Source organism: Nerophis lumbriciformis, linkage group LG08 (assembly GCF_033978685.3).
Source record: "Nerophis lumbriciformis linkage group LG08, RoL_Nlum_v2.1, whole genome shotgun sequence".
Lineage (NCBI taxonomy): Eukaryota > Metazoa > Chordata > Actinopteri > Syngnathiformes > Syngnathidae > Nerophis > Nerophis lumbriciformis.
Genome location: NC_084555.2, coordinates 40,803,763 through 40,823,861, shown reverse-complemented (window position 1 = coordinate 40,823,861; position 20,099 = coordinate 40,803,763). Strand labels below are relative to the sequence as shown.

The following is a 20,099-nucleotide window of genomic DNA, read 5'->3' as shown; positions in this document are numbered from 1 at the left end:
AAAGTGGTGACCCTCATGTTTTGGACACTCGGGTGAAAAGAGGGGCGGAGCTTTCTACCGATCACCACCTGGTGGTGAGTTGGCTGCGATGGTGGGGGAGGATGCCGGACAGACCTGGCAGGCCCAAACACATTGTGAGGGTTTGCTGGGAACGTCTGGCAGAGTCTCCTGTCAGAGAAAGTTTCAATTCCCACCTCCGGAAGAACTTTGAACATGTCACGAGGGAGGTGCTGGACATTGAGTCCGAGTGGACCATGTTCCGCACCTCTATTGTCGAGGCGGCTGATTGGAGCTGTGGCCGCAAGGTAGTTGGTGCCTGTCGTGGCGGTAATCCTAGAACTCGTTGGTGGACACCAACGGTGAGGGATGCCGTCAAGCTGAAGAAGGAGTCCTATCGGGTTCTTTTGGCTCATGGGACTCCGGAGGCAGCGGACAGGTACCGACAGGCCAAGCGGTGTGCGGCTTCAGCGGTCGCGGAGGCATAAACTCGGACATGGGAGGAGTTCGGGGAAGCCATGGAAAACGAATTCCGGACGGCTTCGAAGCGATTCTGGACCACCATCCGCCGCCTCAGGAAGGGGAAGCAGTGCACTACCAACACCGTGTATGGTGAGAATGGTGTTCTGCTGACCTCGACTGCGGATGTTGTGGATCGGTGCAGGGAATACTTCGAAGACCTCCTCAATCCCACCAACACGTCTTCCTATGAGGAAGCAGTGCCTGGGGAATCTGTGGTGGGCACTCCTATTTCTGGGGCTGAGGTTGCTGAGGTAGTTAAAAAATTCCTTGGTGGCAAGGCCCCGGGGGTGGATGAGAACCGCCCGGAGTTCCTTAAGGCTCTGGATGCTGTGGGGCTGTCTTGGTTGACAAGACTCTGCAGCATCGCATGGACATCGGGGGCAATACCTCTGGATTGGCAGACCGGGGTGGTGGTTCCTCTCTTTAAAAAGGGGAACCGGAGGGTGTGTTCTAACTATCGTGGGATCACACTCCTCAGCCTTCCCGGTAAGGTCTATTCAGGTGTACTGGAGAGGAGGCTACGCCGGATAGTCGAACCTCGGATTCAGGAGGAACAGTGTGGTTTTCGTCCTGGTCGTGGAACTGTGGACCAGCTCTATACTCTCAACAGGGTCCTTGAGGGTGCATGTGAGTTTGCCCAACCAGTCTACATGTGCTTTGTGGACTTGGAGAAGGCATTCGACCGTGTCCCTCGGGAAGTTCTGTGGGGAGTGCTCAGAGAATATGGGGTTTCGGACTGTCTGATTGTGGCGGTCCGCTCCCTGTATGATCAGTGTCAGGGCTTGGTTCGCATTGCTGGCAGTAAGTCGGACACATTTCCGGTGAGGGTTAGACTCCGCCAAGGCTGCCCTTTGTCACCGATTCTGTTCATAACTTTTATGGACAGAATTTCTAGTCGCAGTCAAGGCGTTGAGGGGATCCGGTTTGGTCGCTGCAGGATTAAGTCTCTGCTTTTTGCAGATGATGTGGTCCTGGTGGCTTCATCTGGCCAGGATCTTCAGCTCTCACTGGATCGGTTCGCAGCTGAGTGTGAAGCGACTGGGATGAGAATCAGCACCTCCAAGTCCGAGTCCATGGTTCTCGCCCGGAAAAGGGTGGAGTGCCATCTCCGGGTTGGGGAGGAGATCTTTCCCCAAGTGGAGGAGTTCAAGTACCTAGGAGTCTTGTTCACGAGTGGGGGAAGAGTGGATCGTTAGATCGACAGGCGGATCGGTGCGGCGTCTTCAGTAATGCGGACGCTGTATCGATCCGTTGTGGTGAAGAAGGAGCTGAGCCGGAAGGCAACGCTCTCAATTTACCGGTCGATCTACGTTCCCATCCTCACCTATGGTCATGAGCTTTGGGTTATGACCGAAAGGACAAGATCACGGGTTCAAGCGGCCGAAAATGAGTTTCCTCCGCCGGGTGGCGGGGCTCTCCCTGAGAGATAGGGTGAGAAGCTATGTCATCCGGGGGGAGCTCAAAGTAAAGCCGCTGCTCCTCCACATCGAGAGGAGCCAGATGAGGTGGTTCGGGCATCTGGTCAGGATGCCACCCGAGCGCCTCCCGAGGGAGGTGCTTAGGGCACGTCCGACCGGTAGGAGGCCACGGGGAAGACCCAGGACACGTTGGGAAGACTATGTCCCCCGGCTGGCCTGGGAACGCCTCGGGATCCCCTGGGAGGAGCTGGACGAAGTGGCTGGGGAGAGGGAAGTCTGGGCTTCCCTGCTTAGGCTGCTGCCCCCGCGACCCGACCTCGGATAAGCGGAAGAAGATGGATGGATGGATGGCATTTCTTCACAAAGTGGTGACCCTCACCCCATCCTTGTTTGTGAATGACTGAGCATTTCATGGAAGCTGCTTTTATACCCAATCATGGCACCCACCTGTTCCCAAATAGCCTGTTCACCTTTGGGATGTTCCAAATAAGTGTTTGATGAGCATTTCTCAACTTTCTTAGTCTTGTTTGCCACTTCTGCCAGCTTTTTTTAAACATGTTACATTTAATATTTGCAAAAAATAACAATGTTTTTTAGTTCGAACGTTAATTATCTTGTCTTTGCAGTCTATTCAATTGAATATAGATTGAAAAGGATTTGCAAATCCTTGTATTTGTTTTTATTTACGACTTACACAACATGCCAACTTCACTGGTTTTGGGTTTTGTAATTTGACGATTTTTTTTTTTAATAAATCATGCACCACAGGCTAAAAGTTCTATGGTATCAAACATATTTAGATGTATTCTTAATAATAGGAAATAAGGGACATAATATTGATATTCATCCATCCACTTTTTACTACTTGTTCCTCTCTGGGTCGCGGGGGTGCTGGAGCCTATCCCAGCTGTATATGTTATCATATGTTTATATACACATTGGAGATTCATTGCGTACAGTGGCACAATGATTGACTGTAATGAGTGATGTGCCAAGTTAAATTGCCTTTATAATAGATAAAATAATACATTAACACTTAAGAGCTAAAAAAACAAACTACGGACTAAGACAAATAAAATAGGTAAATTGAACATATTAGTAACTATTCCTGGTAAAATCCAAACTGCAACCACAATAATAAACATTTAGTTCAATTAACAACAAATTTAAAGGTTAAAAAAGATTGAAGAACATTAAAAAATAGTTTATTACTTTTGTAACTTTTTCAACATATTGAGTTTAAACAATTACAACCTGCTTCTCTTCTGACTGGCATGTTTATGAAAACGAAGATCCTGTAGTTAATCTCATATTATGTTAATCCTAATGTTGTGACCACTGTTGTCCCTGCTAAATAAACACTTGTTAACCTTTAGTAGCAAGCCAAAAAATGTACATAGGTGCACTTTAAGATATTTAGTATACAAAAAAGCTTTTTTCATGCATTTATTCATGGAGTAAACAAACCAAATGTGGAAAACTATGGATGTCATGGTCCGAGGAAGCAGCAGCTCACCTTCTTTCTCGCAAACAGGAGGTCTTGGTAGACGTTGGACCTCAAAAAGCGTGCATAGCTGTCACTTTTCATCAGCGTGAAGATGTGCTCCTGAAACAGAAGGACAACACAGTTGAAGGGCGTCACACTTCACCAACGTACTGTGAAGCGGACCCTCCATGGAGGACGGGCCCAATCTAGCCATTGATGGATTTAGTCGCCTCATTAGGTCCTGACAACACAGCCACTGAATGAAAGATGTTGCTGCATCACAGCCTCTATACCACGGCTCCCCAAACTCCAGGTTTCCCCCAAAATCCAGCATGTGGGAAGTCCCAAGTTAAAAAAGATAAAAATAAAATAAAAATATATTTATTATTATTTAATTTTTTTTTAAATCTGTCCTTTCTAATCCATTTTCTACCGCTTGTTACTCTTGGGGTCTCCAAGCTGCTCATGCAAATTATTTTGTCTAAAATGCACTTTCCCATCGATAACGTGACGATAAATATATATATATATATATATATATATATTTACACACAAATATAGAATTGTATTTTCATTTTTTATTTTTTTAACGCAAAAGTTTGGGGACCCCTGCTCTATACCTTAGAACAGTGATTCTCAAACTGTGGTACGTGTAGCATGAGCTTCATCTAGTGGTACACCAAATAATCACTTAATTAAATATTCAAAGACAGTGTTACTGTTGAAAATGTGTAATGTTACAGTGGCCAGTAACAACATACTTGTTAAATAAAATATCTGCCTTGTTTTTAATGTATACTCAAGCCCTGGGCCGTAACCAGCATTTGACAAATACCAAGGTCAAACATTTGTGGTCCAAGAGGAGCTTTCAAATGATGAAAGCATGGGTATCCCAGCACCATATAAATAATATTACCTTGAGCTACTAAAGGATTTTCCAAAATAACAAAAGCATTCATTCAGGTAGAACTATCACTATCACTTTGACTATCAACATGATATTGTAAGAGTCCACTTTTTATATTAATATGCTGAAGTCTAGCGTATTCGAAAATTGTAACATTATTAGAACATACATTTTGAAAACCTTACTACAATTTAAACTACGACAGGGATTTGAACCTACGACATCCTGCTTTGAAACACAAGCACTAATGACGTGCACCACCCGAGCTAGCGAAAGTCTGTAAGGCAAATCTGTCCCCGTATAATTATCAGTGACAGAGTATGACGGCACCAGGAATACGCTTGGGGTAACATTTTATATAAAAGCGCCTTGCCATTCAATAATTTACATTTGAAACGCGCTTCTTCATGTAAAATGCCCCCACCCCCCCACCCCACACACACACAGATCGCAAAGCCCCACATCTTCTGCATTTATGGCGGGGCGGGCTTGATCTCTGTGAACAGAACCTGACTGACATGACAACGGTATTTTACAGACAACGTTTCACAACAATTTCACTTCGGTGAAAACAAAGGGGGGCCGAATGTAAACATTCAGTCAAACTTTTGTAGCAGATATACAGTATTTCTCACATTTAGCTCACTTTTCTCACATTTAGCTAATTTTCATCACATTTAAGTTTAAATTAAATGTTGACTCAAAATGTTTAATGGAAATCCAAATGTTACATTTAAATCTAAATCTTAAATCTAAACCTAAATCTTAAATCTGAATCTGAATGTTGAATCCAAACCTACATTTTAAATGTAAATGTTAAATCTAAATCTAAATGTTGAATACAAATGTAAATCTATATCATAAATCTAAATCCTAAACCTAAATCTGAGCGATAAATAATACATCTTAATCTAAATGTTATATCTAAATTTAAATGTAAAATCTAAATCCAAATATTATATCTAAACCTAAATGTTAAATCTTAATCCAAATATTACATTCTAAACCTATCCATCCATCCATCTTCTTCCGCTTATCCGAGGTCGGGTCGCGGGGGCAGCAGCCTAAGCAGGGAAGACCATACTTCCCTCTCCCCAACCACTTCGTCCAGCTCCTCCCGGGGGATCCCGAGGCGTTCCCAGGCCAGCCGGGAGACATAGTCTTCCCAACGTGTCCTGGGTCTTCCCCGTGGCCTCCTACCGGTTGGACGTGCCCTAAACACCTCCCTAGGGAGGCGTTCGGGTGGCATCCTGACCAGATGCCCGAACCACCTCATTTGGCTCCTCTCGATGTGGAGGAGCAGCGACTTTACTTTGAGCTCCTCCCGGATGGCAGCGCTTCTCACCCTATCTCTAAGGGAGAGCCCCGCCACCCGGCGGAGGAAACTCATTTCGGCCGCCTGTACCCGTGATCTTGTCCTTTCGGTCAAAACCCAAAGCTCATGACCATAGGTGAGGATGGGAACGTAGATCAACCGGTAAATTGAGAGCTTTGCCTTCCGGCTCAGCTCCTTCTTCACCACAACGAATCGATACAGCGTTCGCATTACTGAAGACGCCGCACCGATCCGCATGTCGATCTCATGATCCACTCTTCCCCCACTCGTGAACAAGACTCCTAGGTACTTGAACTCCTCCACTTGGGGAAGGGTCTCCTCCCCAACCCGGAGATGGCACTCCACCCTTTTCCGGGTGAGAACCATGGACTCGGACTTGGAGGTGCTGATTCTCATCCCAGTCGCTTCACACTCGGATGAGAACCGATCCAGTGAGAGCTGAAGATCCTGGCCAGATGAAGCCATCAGGACCACATCATCTGCAAAAAGCAGAGACCTAATCCTGCAACCACCAAACCAGATCCCCTCAACGCCTTGACTGCGCCTAGAAATTCTGTCCATAAAAGTTATGAACAGAATCGGTGACAAAAGGCAGCCTTGGCGGAGTTCAACCCTCACTGGAAACGTGTCTGACTTAATGCCGGCAATGCGGACCAAGCTCTGACACTGATCGTACAGGGAGTGGACCGCCACAATCAGACAGTCCGATACCCCATACTCTCTGAGCACTCCCCACAGGACCTCCCGAGGGACACGGTCGAATGCATTCTCCAAGTCCACAAAGCACATGTAGACTGGTTGGGCAAACTCCCATGCACCCTCAAGGACTCTGCCGAGAGTATAGAGCTGGTCCACAGTTCCACGACCAGGACGAAAACCACACTGTTCCTCCTGAATCCGAGGTTCGACTATCCTGCGTAGCCTCCTCTCCAGTACACCTGAATAAACCTTAACGGGAAGGCTGAAGAGTGTGATCCCACGATAGTTGGAACACACCCTCCGGTTCCCCTTCTTAAAGAGAGGAACCACCACCCCAGTCTGCCAATCCAGAGGTACCGCCCCCGATGTCCACGCGATGCTGCAGAGTCTTGTCAACCAAGACAGCCCCACAGCATCCAGAGCCTTAAGGAACTCCGGGCGGTTCTCATCTACCCCCGGGGCCTTGCCACCGAGGAGCTTTTTAACTACCTCAGCAATCTCAGCCCCAGAAATATGAGAGTCCACCACAGATTCCCCAGGCACTGCTTCCTCATAGGAAGACGTGCCCATAGCAAAGCAAAATTGAAGATGAGATCTCATGTATGTCTTATATACAGGTACATCTCCTAGACATAAAAGAGCACTAATCGAGACCAAAGTAGTTTTCTCATTCTTCTCAGATGTATCTCCTGAGAAATAAGGCTCACAGTGAGCACTGTGAGAGATCTCAAAGTTGTCTAACAGTTATCTCTTTTCCCGATTTCAACTAAGAGCAAAATGAGAGATGAATGAGCTGGTCTCCAATATGTCTCAATTATGTCTCAGTGAGAGATACACTTGGTTTTGTCTCTCACTGCTCACCATTTGAGTTGTCAGATATGCCTCTTTTCTATCTTAGGAAAAATAAATTAAAAATAAATTTTAATTGGCACAATTTAATTATACCTCAATCATACTCCAGTTTATCTCATGCCAATATTTGGAGTAAATAATTAATTCAGGCAATAAGGATATATGGTCTGTAATCTATATGGTTTAATGCATAATGTTCTACTTAATTTGTTGATTTCTTATACACACGCCATGTGCAGTAACTCAGTGACTACAATTGTGAGATTTAAAACTGAACCCAAACAATACTGTTATGATCACAAGACACTTTTTAAGACCTTTTAACATTAGTGAACTTTCTAGAGCAAACTTTTTTCACAAAGTACCACTTCAGAAAACATTTGGCTCTCCAACCACCATGATAAGGACTAATATTAAAATACAGTAGCGTAGTAGGCCTAAATATTCATTAAAAAAGACAGTGGTTTTATTTAACAAGTACATTTTAATATATTGGCCACTGAAATATTACAGACAATGCAAAAACTTAATCAACAATGATACTCCATATACAGTACATATTTACAGACTTTTACAGCATCCACGGCAACATCTCATCGGTGTGTATTTTCAGAGCATTTATAACAATGATCAAATATTTGATTTGTGACTTCTTAGGCCAGTTGAGTTCTTAATTAGTTAAAACTTTTCAAGTGTGTTTGGGAAATGAACTGCAAACACAATGCCAGGCACAGATGTGAAGTCAAGGAAAACAACTTTACCCAATATGTCATCCAATCATACTACTGTACTGGCAGAGGTTTCCAATAGGGGAATAACATGACTTCATGTACCATTTGTTACACTATCTTGCAGCAAAGAAAAACCTGCATGTTTGAATTCACGAAGGAGGGCCCATTTGGCACATGATTGTGCTAAGATAAAGAAGAAATCAATCTGTCCATACTTTGCTTGTCCGTCATTTGAAAAAAAAACTGTAAAATTGTTTCTTCTATTACCTTTACCATAGTGTTTTGATGTGAGATAATTTCTCTTAACTTGTGCCCTGTGAAATATGCTTACTGTTCCAGAATTGATGCAGTGACCAGCATGTATTTGCAATGCAGAGAGGTGAACTGTGTCCAATAGAAGTTCACTAGGTGCTCCATATAGTTTAATCCTAGACAAATATTTGTTTTCCTGACAGAAACTATCATCTTTAGTCATATGTCTGTAAAATTCAGCTATGACATTCCCTTGTTTAATAGTTTGTGAAATAACAGGAATAGACTGTACAAGTTTGACTACATTTACCATCTGCATAGGTATATTTTGAGTACCATGTATGAGCATTAACAAATATCCATTTTTGTCTTCATCGGTGTTCCAAGTGAGATGTTTTTAGGGTCACTAAGAGGACCACCCCTATCGACAAGCTGTTTGTAAACTTCTGCATCATATATATCTTCAATGTTGTTAGCATCTGCCTTCTTTCTGCTCAATCTGAAGTTAAGCTTCTCCTGAAAACCTGGCTTGAGGAACAATGACCTTATGTGAGCCTTAATTGGAACCTCTATAAAGGATGAGGATCTTTCTTCTGACACACTGGTCCCACAAGACAGACATTTTATTTGTTTACTTTCTAATGGCCCAAAACAATTACTGCAGTATTTATGTAATAAAATAGGCGATGATGCAGAGCGGGATAAAAGACAATTTTTGAACTTCTGCAAACTGTTTAAGCAGTCTGCATTCAGACTATCGGGACAAAGCAACTTGAACATTTTCAGCAAATCGCTTATAGGGCCTTATCAGTGACTTTATGACAGTTTTCATAAGCCATGATGATCAGAAGGCACTCTGCCACGGTTACTGATGCATTGTCATATAATGGTTTGTCTGTTGTGTCCTTGATATTTGACTCTTCTGCACACTCCTCACTCAAACTATCTTCAAATCCTTCATTAAACGTATGTCCGTCATTGTACATCCAATCCCCCATATCAGGGAGAGATTCCTCAAATGATTGAGATGGATCATACTCAGCATCGACATGTAGTTCAGTTGTTAGGCCATCAGGAGGATCTATGATGGCTGATCTGGAAAATGGTTTTCCATTGTCTTTGATAGAGTCAAAAGTAGAAATATTTTCATGTGCTGAAATTAAAATAGAATAAAAATCATTAAAGGTTTTTTATAACATTTTGTCACAAGGCAAAACGTATAACATCTCAGCATATCGCTCACATTCTTACACTCAAAAGTTTGTCATATTTTAGCAGGATATGCTTTGTGACAAAATTCACAGCAAAACATTAGTTAGACACAGAAGACGGTGGGTGTACCTGGCGGGTAGGGAGAGGCTTGATGTTCCAGAGTGGTACATCCTGCATGGACACCCGGAGGTTGGATGTGTTCCATATGAAGAGCAGTGTTTTGGGCTCCTTCTGTTCCCCTGCTGCTACCTCCTGACACAAAGAAGAGGAACCAAAAAACTCTAAAAATTAAAATAATTAAAAGAAAAGAAGAAAATTGCGAAACAAGAAGCAAGTTGACATAAATTGAACACATTATACAAATCTAGCTAATGGAATGCATTTACTTTTTTCCCACATCTTGATCGCATTGTAGTTCATGTTTACGTATCTTCTGTGTTTGTGGTAACACATAATCCACAGTATTAAATGTAACTCATCACAATACAACACACTATAAAAAGAAAGTGTGGAACTTCAGTGATAAACAATGCCAATGATTAGTAAATACACAGCAGCAAACCAAACCTATGAGAAAGGATCTTGACGAGGGATGCAACATTATTGTAAATATTGCGTTATTTTGGTTTAAAAATTCTCACAATAATGCCGTGATGTGTGACGCTATCAAACGAGAACTCCCGTCAGTGTGTTTTTTTCTGACAATATTAAGTGGGCTGATCTGAGAAGTAAACTCGATCTCCCATGATAACCCGCGCAGTGTGGGACAACAAAGTTCAAACAGGGGACATTAGATAGGGGCGAAAAAGAGGAAGTGTGCAGGAGTGACGGGAACGTTTGTGCTTCGTAGCTCGGAGGAATTGTTGCTGTGAAATATTTCTGTGCCTATAACTGCTGTGTTAGATTAAACTAAAATATGTGTGTTACTTGAAATTCTGGATGATTTTGCACCATTCCTTTGCACTTAAAATACCTGTTTATAATAATAAATAGGACTACAACATATGAACATTATGTTTGTATTCAATTACAGTAAGTGTGTTTAACCTAAACATTCCTGCCACTTCATTTAACACATGTTGACATGTTTGTAACAATATCTTACCGTGGCTTTAACACTGTGACGATATAATACCATGACATTTTGATATTGTTACATCCCTAATCATGACTTGATGTTACCTACCAGCCTTAACTTGAAGATGAAAGGTTCATAGAAGATTAATTACACATGCTGAGATAACTCATATTTCAAGTTTCATTCTTCATATATGTGCTACTGTAATCAGGGTAAAAGAAAGCAATATTTCCATGCTTGTTCCTGACAAACTGTGGACAGCTTTTTATCCATCTATCTGGTCTGTAAATCTCAATCAGAACTAATTCACAAAAACAAAGAACACGCATATACATATAACTTACTTAGACATTGCTCATCAGTCTCCACATTCACATTGGTGGCTGCAGGAAGAAAAATAAATTATCACATATTATATCTGCTGCCAGTTTAATGCACCACCACTATGCCAGTCTACTCACCAATTGTACAGTCCTTCTTGATCGTTTATTTGAGTCGACTTCTTTACCGGTTCTTCTCCATCGTTTTGCAGGTTTTCGTTTTGTCATTTTGACACTCCAATACTATGTAAATACAGACAAAGGTTGCTGGAATACACAGTGGAACTTCTTGTAAATGTAAAACTCTATATTATGTTGAAGCAGTGTATGTTCAGTAATTTATATTGTTCCATTTCCAATGTTCTCTGTACATGTATTTCTATCATTGTTATTTCACTATGGGATGTATAAAGTGTATCTTATCACTTGCGATGCCTCGGTGGAGGTAAGTTTCATAGCTTCGGGCAAGGTGGTTGCGCCGTAGAATGCGGCATTTATAGCTCTATTTTCGTAACACAGTGACGTTACATTAGTTTGATGAATAATAACTCGTGTGTGTTAAAGTAATTTAAATACCAAAACAAAAACAATAAATGGTATTACTTACTTTCAGTCGTTATTCCTTTGATGCTGAATTGTTTCCTCCAATCGATACAAGTCACATTCGCCCACTAAATGCGCATGCGTGTTTTCCAGGAAGAGCAAAAATGATTGGACAGATTCATGGGGCGCCGTGCTAAATCTCGCGAGAATGTTGATGAGACAGATCCACATCTCAAAATTGAGATAAAGTTGATTTTCTCCTTATATGTCCATCTGAAAATAGCCATTTTTGGCTATGTGTAACTTTCAAAGGAAGGCAATTCAGAAAATTCACGCCTTCTATTAGATAGCGGCGGACATGACGCGTTGTTTGCCATCAACGTCAGAAGAAGAAGAAGCGGGAAAACAGTAGGTGGCGTAACATTTTAACGTTGTGTGCGCCGACCTCGAACGAAAACGAGGAAGAAGAAGAAAGAGAAGAAGAAGCGGGAACGTTTTTGGAAACGACAACTGCAACGCTTGTGACAGAAGACTTGGAGAGGTAAGTATCCTAATATTTTTTAGTTGGTTAACCATCTAATGTTGTGAAGTGAAAATATTTAACTGTTGTGACAACGAGTGGTCCTTTGAGAGGTTGCGGTAACGCTAATGGCGTCTGCCCAGCAAGTAATGTTACTATACATAATGACCTTCACAAATAGATTATACAGTGCATATTAATTTGGGGGTTTGACTTTAAACATTTTTATAATACTGTTGTAGGTAAAGTAACAATCGACAAAGAAGGTCCGGGCTGCATTTTATTGGTATGGCTGGCTAGTTGTAATGAATAAGAGATGACATCCAAAAGTGTTCAATGATTAACAAATGTGCCCCGCCATTTTGAAAGCAGCAGTACATTTGCTTACTAGCTGGCAGTGGCCAGTATGTATTGTATCACGCTATTGATCATATAAACTGCATATATATTGGAAAATAAAGTAGCTATGTGTGTAAAATTTGAAACATTCATTCATTTAAATGAAACTAGCATTATCAGACAGGCATACCTGCCAACTACTCCGGTTTTCCCGTAATTAGTACGGTTTTCATCAACCTATTCCGGGTTACGGTTGCAGTGATAAAAAATACGGTTTTTCATTAATTAAAAAAAAATTTTTTTTTAAAGTTTTATTCACGAAATCGCGTAACAACAATGACAATCGACACTGCTTCCCGTAACTTCCTATCGAGCCATTCCGAATGCCATGCGCGAGGCTATTTATAGCACCGCTGCCAAGCACGAGGCCATTGTTTCCAAACGAGCGAACGATCATGGAATCAGCCGGAGAAAAATCGCAAACGAGTCTTAAACCGAAAAGAAAACTGCAGTCATTCCGTGAAGAATATTGAAAAGCCTATCCGGGAATAATTATCCTTTCCAAAAAGGGTGAAAACTACGCGAATTGCACCTTGTGCAGACAAGATTTTTCGATCGGACACGGAGGAATTAGCGATGTAAAAGACCACGTTGGGACAAAAAAACACAAGTCTAATGCCGTTGCTAGCGATACAAGTGGAAAACTTTCAACGTTTTTCGTCGCCCAAACAGATTCTTTGGATGTGATAAATGCCGAAGTTTTATTTACGGAGGCAATAATTGAGCAAACAAAAAGGTAATGACACCAATGTTATCTATTGGAATTGTTTAGTACTGTTATACTGTTAAAAGTGTTTATACTATTTATGCTTTCAAGTCCAGGTTGAAGAAATCTTGTTAAATGTTGATAACATAACTACCAAAATACAGAAGTATGTCCTTAATATTTTGCAGTGCTATTTCTGTTGAAAAGTTTAAATGATTACATTAGAGATGTGATGTGCCACTTTTCAAGTGTCTGATGGCTTAAATTAATTTTCATTAATTGTTCATATTTTGAATTCTTTTGAAAGGCTTATAAAAAAACTACATTTGAATTGTAATTCCATGCTATTGACAGGACTATTAATTTTAATGAAGTTAGCTTACCATGTTTACAGTATGATAATTGTGATAGAAATGTGAATTTTAGGCACAGAATATTTTTTACAATTGAACAAGGCAGTAGATTATACAAGCTTGGACAGAAAGTTAATAATGACACCAATTTTTTTTTTTAATGGAATTGTTTAGTACTGTTTTACCATTTGTTTACTGTAAAAAGTGTTTATACTGTTTATACTTTCAATTAACAAATTGAAGTCTTGTGAAAGGTTGACAGGATAACTGGCATTACGGTAACTGTCAAAATAATTTCAAACTATTGAAGTTAGCTTACAGAATAAACATGTCAATCAACCCATATGATTTTTGCTGTAATATTTTTGTTTTGAAAAGTCACTGTGACTGATAGAAAAGTGATGGTTTTAGCAACATTTTAACCTGTCTGAATGCTAATAATCATTTTGCGTCGGGGGGCGAAGGAACCCCCCACCAGGACTTTGTCCTGGACCTACCGGGGCCTGTGGCCCTTGGACCCTGGCTACTAGGTTTTTCTGATTTCAAAAGTTGGCAGGTATGGACAGGTCTTGTTAAGACTAGTTAGACTTAGACGTCCTTTTTATTGTCATTCAAATTTGAACTTTACAGTACAAATAGGAACGAAATTGTGTTACATAAGCTAATGGTAGTGCGGGATAAAAGAGCAATAAGGTGCATATATAAATAAATAAATAGGTTACTGTACAGATAAATATATTGCACTTTTTCACATGCGTCCACGTTTATGGATGTTTGTTATATTGTCTTTTTTATTCCAGCGAGTTAATCAATTTTGGGGGGAGTTGAGGGGATAATTTCATTATGATGCGTTCAAGAGCCTTACGGCCTGAGGGAAAAAGCTGTTACAGAACCTGGAGGTTCTGCTTCGGAGGCTGCGGAACCTCTTACGAGTTACGTAATATAAGAATAATTTTCCTGTGATACATGTTTAAAAGGTTATGATTGTCTTAACCTGGTCAAAATGCACTAATTTATGGTCAACCTCTTCAATACAAAGTCATTGAAGCTCAATATTTTATTCATGACCTTTTTTGTTAAAAATGCCATAACTTTATTAATATGTACCCTATTATAAAAAGGTGCCATCAAGCCCCCCGCACCCCAAAATAGATAAGAATTAAAATAAGAATTAAACTGTCTGGGTTGAGTTTTTTTTTACTATAGCCAGAACGATCATAAACAATCATTTTGTTTACTTGTTTTTGACAGAAGTTAAATATGATTTACCCAAAAAGTTAACATCCATATGAAGTGACCCCATATATGTAAATACTTTCCATTTATATTATAGTTCCATCCATCTATCTATTTTCTACTGCTTTTCCCTTCCGTGTCGTGGGGGGTGCTGGAGCCTATCCCAACTGCGCTAGGGCGGAAGGCGGGGTACACCCTGGACAAGTCAACACAGATCGAAGGACAACATTCACACACTCGCGTCAATTTAGTGTTGCCAATCAACTTATCCCCAGTTTGTGATACAAAATGTATTTTTTCATTAACAGGATGGACAAAAAGAAAATGACAACATAAGAGGTTAAGAGTTCCCACAAAGAAAATGAAGGACCTGCATAATTCTCCTCCCCCAAATGAGCAATCTGGTAAGTCTCTGTATGTGTAGCAAAGCGGACTACGGTTAAGCCAAATTGCCGTGTTACATGTAACTAACAAACTGGAAAAAGGACTTTATTAGTTTGTTTAGTATTTAAAGAACAGCTGAGAATGCCACCTTGGGAAAGTCACCCCAAGAAGGTTAGTAACAGTATCCTAATTGTAATGAGGCCACACACCTCTAAGACAGCGATGGGCAAGCTCACCCTACTGCATATGCTTTAAAATGCATATAGGGATGGGGAGAGGGAATAATCATAACATTGTTGTCCAAATGAGGTGACAAATACCAGTCCAAATTTTTATACTCAAATAAAAAATGTTAAACACTTTATATTTTGCACTCTCTCTTTCAGGGTGTTTGGCCTTCGTCAGATGGGAGGACGGTTATACCGGCAAAATCTTTACTGGAGCAGACATTTTGTCAAGGGATGAAGCTCCTGTGCAGATCTTAGATCTTAGAACAGGAGATTCTGTTTTAGCAAAGTGGTCAGATGGTACATTTTATAGGGCAACTGTTGAATATATTTCAGGAAAAGTGACGGGGGACTTCTAACAGGCAGTAACACTGTTGGACCACCACAACCACCCTATGGGTAAGATTGACATTTATTACCTCATGCCTATGGGGCTACAAGTTCAAAACTTTTCATCTTTATAAAATCAAATTTGGTGAATTTCCAAATCAAAAAAACTACATTAACTGAAATATTATTTTATCTGCCATCAAATAATTGTTTCAGTAAATAGTATGTGAATGACAAATACAAATATTTAATGTATTTCATTGCCAAAACCCCAACATCTGTATCCACTTTGATTTCAGGATTAAAAGTTCTGAACTTGTGGACCCTGAAAACAATTATTTGCCATCATTTTATTACTTTTTAATCATGGTCAAAATGTTCATAGAGTGTAAATATCCACTCTACAATCTCATGTGTCAAAACTAGGGAGTAAAAAAATTAACATTTCATGTCATGGTTATAATTGTTATCACAGTATTGATAAATGTGCTCAAGATGTACTTGAACACACACTGAAATCTTATAAACAAGTTTTATTGAGGAAAAAAAATAGTTACACAATATATACTTTCTTAACAGAAGAAATCTAAGTTTTTAAACATTCAGTTTCACGTCAAAATATAAATTCCGCATTTTTAAAAATTAAATATAAATTAAAATATATAAAAATATAAATAAAAGTAGTGTAAGGATGGGGGTTGAAGGATGAGTCTCAAAAAACAGAGCTAACTTTGCTTTCTTATCAGCAATCGAGCATTAACTAAACACCCGTGGGTTCTCAGAGCAACACACAACACCAGAAATGTGTCCCGTGAAAACCTGTCCGATCCGGAGCTTTCAACAATAACAAAAGTTCCATGGATGAATTAAGTAAACAATATCAAAAAATAGGATCCAAACAAAATGCATGGAACGCTCGCCTCGGCTGCAGGTACTTGCTGTTGCTCTTGCCTAAACGCCGCACTGAATTTCAGGACAGGGAAACCAAAACAAGCTTGCTAGTTAGCATAATTAGCATCATCGAGCTAGCTTACTTGTTGTTGATACTGTTACGTGATTGGCTGTTGGCGTATCCCTTCCATTGCTCAGTAAATACTGTTAACTGATTGTCTGTTATAGCATGTCCCTCCCATTGCTCAGTGACACTTCCTGTTTTCTGTTTCCTGGGTTCCCAAAGCGTGAGTGACCTCATGCAGCGAATCTTGCTTGCTCAAATATTTTATCGAACGCATTTAATATTTATATCATTATGTGTCTATTGCGATATATATTTATTGTTTTATTGGCCCAGGGCTATGTAGTATTGATTCTTAAAAAAATATTTTCGGGGCTTGCGTAGGAGCACTACGTGCAGATAGAAATGTTCCTCTTTTTTGTAAATTTTCCTCTTTTGTCAAAGGGTGCTCACATGCCTGTACTTCCTGTGTGAAAGAAAGTAGGTAAGGCGGAAATCTCAATATGCCATAGTTTAAAAACATTTTTTAATCCAAATATAAGTACTGGTTTGACAGTTTATACTTAATTGTACATTTCATAAATAATCCTGAGATATATAAAGTAATAACTTTTTGGTGATAGTCAATGTTATGTATAACTTAATATTGTAAAATCTGTCATAATCTGTTGGTATTGTTGACTAAGTGAGTTGTCTATTTCCTTGCAGTCAAGAAGATTTCATCTTCAGTATTGGTCCAGTTCCTTTGTCTTTGATGTGAAATGTTTTTGTTTAGGAGTACTGTACAGAATGATTGTAGATATGGTAAATTTTGGTCATGGTACATTTATTTTCATTATTGGTACCGTCCATCATAGAGTGAGGAGAACAAATCATTTATACACTGCTGATTTTGTAGTTTGAGGTCTGTTACTTTTATTATTATTATTATTATTATTATCATTATCATTATAGGTACACTTCAATTGTAAGTGATAGAATCCAAAACAAAAATCTATAAAATCACATTGTATGAATTTTTTTCAAAAGTAATTAATGTGCATCTTTTTGCATGATATCCATATTTGATACTTCAAATATACTCCCAAAAGAGGTTTCTAGGTGATCAATTCCATGGAAAAAAATGCAAATTACCTGAAAACATACAATGTGATTTTTTGTTTTGTTTTATATTTTGCAGTCTATTAAATACTTGTTCTCCTCACTGTACATAGACTAAGGTCCACTTTGACCGCTGGAGGTTAAAATGTGGGTCATTTCAGTAATTTTTTTGTAGTTCAGTATTTCTCATCTCTTTTGACAGGAGAGATGCAGGCAACCCATCTGTCGAGGACACTATCTCATATCGACCGCAGGCAGAAAAATCATGGACGCCATGTGATGGATGTTGGGAGGAGTTCGAAAAAATCCTGCGAGAAAAGCAACAAATCGAAGAAGTCCTCTTGAAAATAGGCAAGTAATTCATGCTAATTTATTCATGATGTAATTATTTTGTTTACGTAAATTTGTGATTTGGCCTTAAACACATTATTTTCTCATTCGGGTATTGTTTGTGCTATTTTTTCCCTTTCAGATCCGGACCAAGTCAGAGTACTCCAAACTCTCTGCGACCTCGTTAGTGACAAATACAGCGACGGCCCTCCTCAACAATCGGGCCAGCAGGAGCTCTTTCCTGAGAGCGGCGTATTCATGTCCTCGTTCCGCCTTGCTGCCATGAGTCATGCTTCAAAGCCCAATTGCATGCGTTTATTCCACGCACTTTTTGACCACTTTTTTACAGTTGAGGAGTGTCAAAATGCTGTCGTTTTTGTCGCCCTGGAAACAAACCTGCAGGAACAGGAAAGCGCATCCTTGACCGGAAAAAAGTTGAAGAAATCCTAAGTAAGTTTTCCCAAACTGAGGGTGTTTTCAGGCCAAAATTGTGTAACAATAATTAAATAGAAGTTCAATACGAGAAAGTTTGATCCCTTATCGATTATAGCACACGAGAAGCATAACTGAATGTTACATAATTACAGTTTGTGATTGGCCAAAAAACTAGCATTGTGATAAGCAATATAGTGTTATGTCCATCAACTTGAAGTGTGGTTGTGTGTATTAATGTACTGTATGTGCAGGGTTTCCACAAGGCATGAAGTCATTAAATGGATTTTGTGTAAATGAAGGCCTTAAATGGCAATAAAAAGCATTAAAAGCGTTGTCCAGAGGCATTTAAAAAATGTAATACAATTGTAGGCCATGGCCGATAGTCAATATGTCAAACGGAAAAAAAAAATTTCAAATTAAAATTAACTTAAGAACCTCGAAATTGCTACATCTGTCTGTGTGTGTGTTTATTCTTTTAGCTGAAGCTGCCAAACTGCATACAAGAGGTATTGTAAGGTGGGAACACGACAAAAGCACTGCCTCAATACGGCACAATGAAATTGCTCTGGGGGCCTAAACTTTTCCATTCTTTGGTCACTGTAGGCGTGTAGTCCTTAGCTGTGACATGATGTCAGGATAATGGGGAAGCTGAGCTTCTTTCATACACGACTCGTTTATTTCAATCACCTCCACTTCAACACATATGAGCTAACTTGGCTAACATTAGCAACTGTCGTGACGCAGGCGCCTCAAGTTATGGCTTAGGATGGACAAACAAGGCAATTTTCACAGCAGACCACAACTCTTTTATTCTCTGACGTTCCCACAATAAATTAATACGAGTTCCTTCAGCTGCTGGATACTTGATACATAACTTGCTATTTACTGTAAACATTTTAAACAACAGCGAGGGTGTAAAATACAATATATTCAATATCGGCAAATTAATATAATTGACATAGCTTTTTTTTAATGCATTTTATTGGCATTTTTCCAAATACCGTTCTGTATTTTTTCTAAAATGTTTAAATCGATCATCCATGTCCAAACACATGCATAATTTGCAATCCTAGTATGATGTTCATTTATTATTCTATAAAACCTTTTAACTATTTTAAAACAAATTGTAATTGTAAAATGATATCCTCCAGTTTGTGGCTATTATAAGACATATTTTCAGAGAATATATATATATTTACAGCATGTTTTAAACAGACACAACTAAAAAAATGGCTTATGGGTATATTATATTGATCATCTGATGCAGAATTGGATGTTTGTTTAGAGGGCTTAAGTGCAGTTCTCCTTTAATTTTTTTGATGGACGGAACCTTTTAATTGGCCATTCTACGGCCATGCACACAGTAAAAACACTAGATGCTACTCCAGAAAAATAAATAAATAAAAATACATTCTCCAATTAAACCGTTTTGTAAGCCAATTCTAATACACGAGAGAGTAACAGTTAATCTAAACTTTTCAACTAATTAACTTGTTTAATGCTTACAACTGTGTGTATACAGATAATTGTAGGCTTTTGACTATATATAATAACTATATGCAGTCGCACATGGGCATTACATTTTTTTAAGTACCAAAAAATGGCGTTAAAAAGCATTAAATTAGATTTGCATTATTATTATTATTGCATTGCATAGATTTGATACCTGTAGAAACTCGGATGTGGCAAAATTACGAATGCCTGATTATTATGTTCTTGCCTTACAGCGTATGTCCTGAGATGCAGTAACCTTCCTGATTGGGAAAATAT

At 39.6% G+C, this 20,099-nt stretch overlaps 1 protein-coding gene and 2 long non-coding RNA genes across 9 annotated transcripts in view; 1 reads left to right on the top strand and 2 right to left on the bottom strand.

Annotated features, from left to right (window-relative positions):
- LOC133611807 (regulator of G-protein signaling 6-like) overlaps positions 1 to 20,099 on the bottom strand; it is a 202,908-nt gene that overhangs the window by 16,647 nt on the left and 166,162 nt on the right. For all 6 annotated transcript variants that reach the window (XM_061968946.2, XM_061968948.2, XM_061968945.2 and 3 more), the window contains one exon: positions 3,454 to 3,543. In XM_061968946.2, coding sequence (XP_061824930.2) covers positions 3,454 to 3,543 — 90 coding nt within the window. The remainder of the gene's footprint in view (positions 1 to 3,453; positions 3,544 to 20,099) is intronic.
- LOC140678992 (uncharacterized) lies at positions 7,591 to 11,609 on the bottom strand. The gene is made up of 4 exons (XR_012050579.1): positions 10,952 to 11,609; positions 10,835 to 10,873; positions 9,542 to 9,664; positions 7,591 to 9,353 (listed from the first exon to the last, which is right to left on the bottom strand). It is a non-coding gene; the product is annotated as an uncharacterized lncRNA (long non-coding RNA).
- On the top strand, positions 11,771 to 19,550 carry LOC133611813 (uncharacterized). 2 transcript variants are annotated; one of them, XR_012050581.1, is made up of 5 exons: positions 11,771 to 11,894; positions 14,876 to 14,971; positions 15,338 to 15,577; positions 17,767 to 17,915; positions 18,037 to 18,968. It is a non-coding gene; the product is annotated as an uncharacterized lncRNA (long non-coding RNA). The 2 variants fall into 2 exon arrangements; XR_012050580.1 differs by lacking the exon at positions 11,771 to 11,894 and having other exon boundaries at positions 14,397 to 14,971; positions 18,037 to 19,550.